The sequence below is a fragment of the Hyalella azteca genome, unplaced genomic scaffold (assembly GCF_000764305.2).
Source record: "Hyalella azteca isolate HAZT.00-mixed unplaced genomic scaffold, Hazt_2.0.2 contig11162, whole genome shotgun sequence".
Taxonomy (NCBI): Eukaryota; Metazoa; Arthropoda; class Malacostraca; order Amphipoda; family Hyalellidae; genus Hyalella; species Hyalella azteca.
Genome location: NW_025941170.1, coordinates 59238 through 65202, shown reverse-complemented (window position 1 = coordinate 65202; position 5965 = coordinate 59238). Strand labels below are relative to the sequence as shown.

General features: G+C 44.1%; 1 protein-coding gene across 1 annotated transcript in view; it reads left to right on the top strand.

Moving 5' to 3' along the window:
- The window catches only part of LOC108666741, a gene marked incomplete in the record, with an annotated part of 17475 nt that extends 12422 nt beyond the window's left edge, over positions 1–5053 (top strand). The window contains 2 exon segments of the mRNA XM_047882729.1: positions 704–3092; positions 3478–5053. Coding sequence (XP_047738685.1) covers positions 704–3092; positions 3478–3888 — 2800 coding nt within the window.
- Between the last annotated feature and the right edge of the window lie 912 nt (positions 5054–5965).

Sequence of the window (5965 nt, the reverse complement as noted above, 5' to 3'; positions counted from 1 at the left end):
CCCCTGGACGTGTTCAGGTAGACCACCACACACCACACACCATCCCCTGGACGTGTTCAGGTAGACCACCACACACCACGACCCCCCAAACCATCCCTGGACGTGTTTAGGTAGACCACCACACACCACACACCATCCCTGGACGTGTTCAGGTAGACCACCACACACCATCCCCTGGACGTGTTCAGGTAGACCACCACACACCACACACCATCCCTGGACGTGTTCAGGTAGACCACCACACACCATCCTATAGACGTGTAGGGGCGATATGTGTGGGCAGCTCTCCTGAAATAGCCACGAATTTCCGATATTTTTCAGACATTTCAGTTCTTCTGCCCGACTTGGATGCTTGGTATGAGTAACGACCTAAAAATTATTGGAATTCAAATAGCCGATTCAATACTTTTCCCCTGTGCATCATCATTACTATGGATTTCGATTCATACGCTGTTTGTACTTTTATGTCTGCAAATTCACCCATATCGTCATTCTCTTATTGTGAAAAAATTACATGTTTATGATGCTCGAATTTTTAATTGACCTGCCTAACTATTTTTCTATAGCGTTTTTTATTAGAATTCGACAAATAAAATATCGGTAAATGTGCAAACAGACGTTTATTTATATTCTTCTTCTGCCTTGAAGATTAAGTAAACAAATGCGCTTTAGGTTTAGTGCGTAAATTTTTTTTTGTTTTCAGAGGGAAAGTTCTGAGCGTGCGGGCACAAGGCGGAGAGGGCAAATTAGGGGACCTTCCTTCTCTCTGCTCGTCTGAAGAATCCATCTGTGAAGACGTGTACCCCTTCAGTGACGAAGAAGGACTCTACGAGAAATGCGACCTCCAACTCCATCGTCGGGACAGGGACTCTTTTCCCTCATCCCAAACTCGGGTGAAAGGGAACGACCTTCTCGCCATGCACAAGCGAGAGGCCAGCTACTTCTCCACCACCGAACCTGAGCTCTCGCCTATCATGCCAGACTGTAGTGTGCCAGACATGAATATTGGCAACATGCGTGGCACGGAGATGAGTATTAGCCACATGCCAAGCTCAGACATGAGTATTGGCAATATGCGCGGCGTTGCCAGCCCGAGCAACAGGTTTTCCTTTAGCCCAACCGGCGACAATCGGGCATTTTACGGAGCGCCGTTTTCGGCAAACCACAGACAGACTGGTGCCTCATCCGTGGGAATCGTTCAATGTAAACCCGCTGGAAATGTAGACAGCGAAATTTCCATTCGAAACAAAGATGACACCGACTCAATAGCGTCGCTTTATGGAAAGATTCCACGCAGAATAGATAATGAAGAAATGATAGCTAGGCTGAGAGAACTTGCCATCACATCTGAGAACGGCTCTTGTTCTGTTTTAGAAGTTATCGAACCTTCAAGTGACGAACAAGAAGATTCGGATGGACAGAACGAGAATAAAAGTTACACTGAACCCATCTATGGAGCAAAGGAAGATTTGAAGTCTAGAATGTCACCGGATCGGAGGGGTAAGCGTGTCTGCAATAGCCGTTACGAACAGGGACTGGGTGGTTTAAACTCTGCATCTGGAAACGTTATATCGGGTAATGAAACTGCCACGTCAATCGAGGGTGGTGTAGATGCAAGGGACCTCAATTGTTTCGCCAATGCAGACTCTCTTCCAGTTCAAGCTCGTGTGCCACAACAGCTCAGTCTCAGTGGTCTGCGAGGTCCTGGCTTACCCAAGCAACGTCGACCTGAAGGATCTCCCCAGCAACCACAGATGACCCATTTAGAGCTTGAGGCGTCCGTAGAAGCCGTTGTTACGGATGCCTCTCAACCCTCCTATCAACGGCACAATGCTTCCACCGACGAACAGGACATTTCACTTAAACGCAAAGGATTTCTTCAAAAATTTTCAATTAAACCCAAATGGCCGTCCAACAAAAGAAAAATTTCGAAACCTGTAATCAACAAGGAACTGAAAGACGAAAGCGATCCTTGCATCAGTGCGCCTGGAGACCCTGAAAAATATGACCTATGTAATGGAAGACCAACCGAAGCCACTGGCGCTGATGACACGCCTGAGAGTGCAGTTCCTCCGCAGTCCCATGAGCGCTATGGGAAAGATGGCGATAAAATGCTGAGAGCAACTGACGCTGTGATTGACCTACCTACCGCACCCGAAGCTACCACCTCTTCTAGTCAAGAAAACAGTCATAGTTCTTCGCACAATTTCCCTGAAGAATCTTTAAATGAAATGCCAATGTTGGGGGCTCAATTGAAGAGACGCAAAGAAGTTACTCCGTCTTTTAACAACATGAAGTTCAAAAACCTTCCACAGACGTCGCCAACTTTAAAGACTATGTTGAGTCTACCTCCACCGAGGGGAACTTTGCATCTTGCCCGGGTTGAAGAGCTTGGTATAGGAAGTGGATCTCCACCACCCATACCTCCAACTCGTCGTCCTCCACCTCCACCCAATGCAAATCTAAACCATTCAACAATATCTCCTGCATCAAGTCCTAAAAAGTTCATTGAAATTATGAACCTTGAAGTACGATCGGAAGTGGATGATGGCTCCTCAAACTCAGGGATGGAAGTTCGACCGGAATCATCAGCCTCGAAGTGCGAAATGTTGTCCAGACCAGGATCGTCAAGTTCAAGTTTTCCAGCATTCATCAAAAGTGATCAACTGCCCCTACATGGTCTGCAGAAGGGAGCACTATCGCTCACTCATGACTTCCTCCCGTCAGCAGAGTTGAACACTGGGGGCCGGATGTCCCCAGCCCCCAGTGAAGTCTCCAAGACAGAATCTGCGTTGTCCCCGCCGTCCCATGCCTCCGATGTCTCGAAAAGCGAGTCAACTCGTAACTTGAGTGGCGGCAAAGCGAGCTCGATGAGCAGCACAACAAGTGTCAGCAATTGTGGTGCTGCCTGCGTGCACACAAAGGAGGGAACTGCAGGCGTCGTGGCGCCGCCCTCCGGTCACGATGAAATGCTGATGTCCGTGTCTGAAGAAGCTTGCATGTCGCGCGTCTCCCTGGCGGCTGAGTCGCCGCGGCGGAGAGAGAAGAGCGTCACTGCTAACGCCAGCTTGGAGGGAACGAACCTAAGAACGGTTAGTTCAGCTGTCAGGTTTGTTTTCCTTGTAATCCTTTCTCTTAATTAACATTTCGTCGTTATTCGTTAGGAAATTATCATTTGTTATTGTTCATTTCCTTTTCCAAATAAATTCTACTAATAATTTACTTCTTTATCTTTGTAATAACTTCTTCATTTTTCAACAAACATTTTTTCACGTCCGAATTGGTATGAGAATCCCCGTATGTGCTGCATGTCATGAAGCTAAGAATCATTTGGTTTGTTACAATCAAATTAATCAGAAGCAAATTTTCGCTTTTATTGTCTTATTGATATAAAAATGGCTCAATGAAAAGAGGAAAAAGCAAACTTGCAGCTTTTAAAACGTCACCAACTTTTTTTATGAGTTATTTTATTAACAGGAAAGCGCAGATGACAGAAACGCAAAAATTTGCGTCGACGCAACCCCTGGACCTCAAAAATCAAGACAAGATAAAACCGATGCAAACGACGAAATATTCTACAATATTACCGAAACCTCGAACAAGAAGTGCAATAATGAACAACACCCTCCCACCGACACCCAACTCTTGCAAGACCCTAAACAGAACGTCGGTGAAGACGAGACCTCCAACAGCCCCGACCCCATGTCCCGGGACCAAAGCTCGGGACCTGGGACATCGAAGGCTCAGAAAGCCCCAGCCAAAGGCTCAGAGAAACCCTGGTATGAACTCTCGGACGAGGAGTACGACATCTTGCTGCCGGACTCCTTGACTAGCGCTGCTAAACTCAACAGACATCATCCCTCGTCCTCGGAGGAGGATGGATGTTGAGGTCTGGGTAGACCTTACTTGTGCGTGTTGCAGCTATACACCTGGTGCGTGTTGCAGCTATACACCTGGTGCGTGTTGCAGCTATACACCTGGTGCGTGTTGCAGCTATACACCTGGTGTGTGTTGCAGCTATACACCTGGTGTGTGTTGCAGCTATACATCTGGTGCGTGTTGCAGCTATACATCTGGTGCGTGTTGCAGCTAAACGCTGTGTTATGTACACAAAGTACACATGTAACTTTAAATTCTTCGCATACACTGACACAATACACACGACGAGAAACTTTTCTGGAGTGCCCAAATGTTGACGCGTTTACAGCACTAGCTGAGTGCGGACGTAGCCTTGATACGTCGAAGCATCGCCATGTAGACATAATCTCACACATTTATATGAGCGCGATTGCTGCAACTGTAACTATACTGAACGCAGTAAATGCTGCTCAAGTGTTTGTATAATTAATATGTCAATTATTAATATTATTGTCAATTTTTAATGCCAATTAATAATTTTTATCGTTGTTATTTTAATAATTCGAGCTCCTGTGAGGTGAACATTGGACAGATCATTTACCAATCCCTTATGATCCTATGAAAAATCCTTTACGAAATATCCTTCAATAAAATCCTATATAAAACTCCTTCACAAATAATCCTTCACAAAAAATCGTTTACAATAAATCCTTTACAAACAGCTCGTTCCCAGCCTGCTTTGCTCAGTTTTCCCCATAATTTCTTAATGTATAAGCCTTGATAAGGATAACGCTGGCTCATTATGCCACCCAATACACCAGGTTGGATGACAACCGTTACTTTGTACAGCAATTTTTGATAGAATTTGTATGTTCATCTTCAGTTTCTGCATTGTTTGTCCCTGCTTATCATTAAATATTATTGTTATTACGCCTATCATTAAATATTATTGTTAATACTGTTAAGATTAATATAAGCCTTCTTCCTGTACGATATTTAATCGCAGTTCAAATACTCGCCATGAAATAAATATGTTTATTGCGATGGACGAGTGCGTGGAACATCAACTGTGACGCTGGGGGCAGCGAGGTGTTACTCCTCAGAGAAATGTATGGGCTATATTATGGGCTATAAAATATATGGGCTATGCAGGAGCATATGTTCAGTCTTGAAATGCCCAGCAAATTACGGACCAGGCAATAAGTCCAGCAGCTATCTCAATCAATCGTCAGTTATGGAAAGATCGGGTTCATAAGTCCGGATCCCTTGTGAATCAAGGCACGAAAAGTTCAAGAATCGGCAACAGACCATGGGCCTATTTCTTCAATGCCGACACTTCTATTCTATTCTTATTCTATATTGTCCAAATTATGACACACTTCCTGCTTGTAGCACTCATAAGGTCCATTTTTCCGGCCAAACTGGGTCAGGATGACCTACTACACGAGGCCATAAATACATCGGTATTTGGACGACGTCTCATCAATATCACTGAGTGATAAGATGGTTCGGGGTAAACGATGTCTGCCTTAAACAAACGTTTTTTTAGCACGTCTAGATGTTAAAAAATCTAGACGTCTAGAGTTTCTAGAGTGTTTACACTAAGGAGTTGCTGCTTGTTGAATTTTTTTTAGCCTTTGTTTATCTGAATTTATTGTATGTTGCACAATGTAAATAATTGAGTTATGCCTTGCATTACAAGCAACGCCTCGTGTTCAATTCGCTGGTCCTCAGGAGTTCAACTGTTGATATTCTACGCACCTACGATAGAAGTGTACGGAGAAACGGGTTCTATTATATACGTCTCTAAGTTAGGTATATATTATTGTTGTTCTTACTATATAATTTGATAAAGCATTAGGCCAATATTTCTACCCATTCGTGTCAACCTGAGAACATCGTGATTAACTGAGAACTTTTGGAAAGTCTAGCGGCCCTAGCGAAACGTATTTTCAATACCGTTATACAGCGTGTTTGAGAAGCAGCAATTGAATGCATTTGCTGAACCTCAGTAGCAATTATTATTCAAGTGTCTAATGATAAGACTTGTTAGTTAGTTACATTTTATGGAATTATTTGAAAATCACGGCTTTTTCTGTTGTTCTCG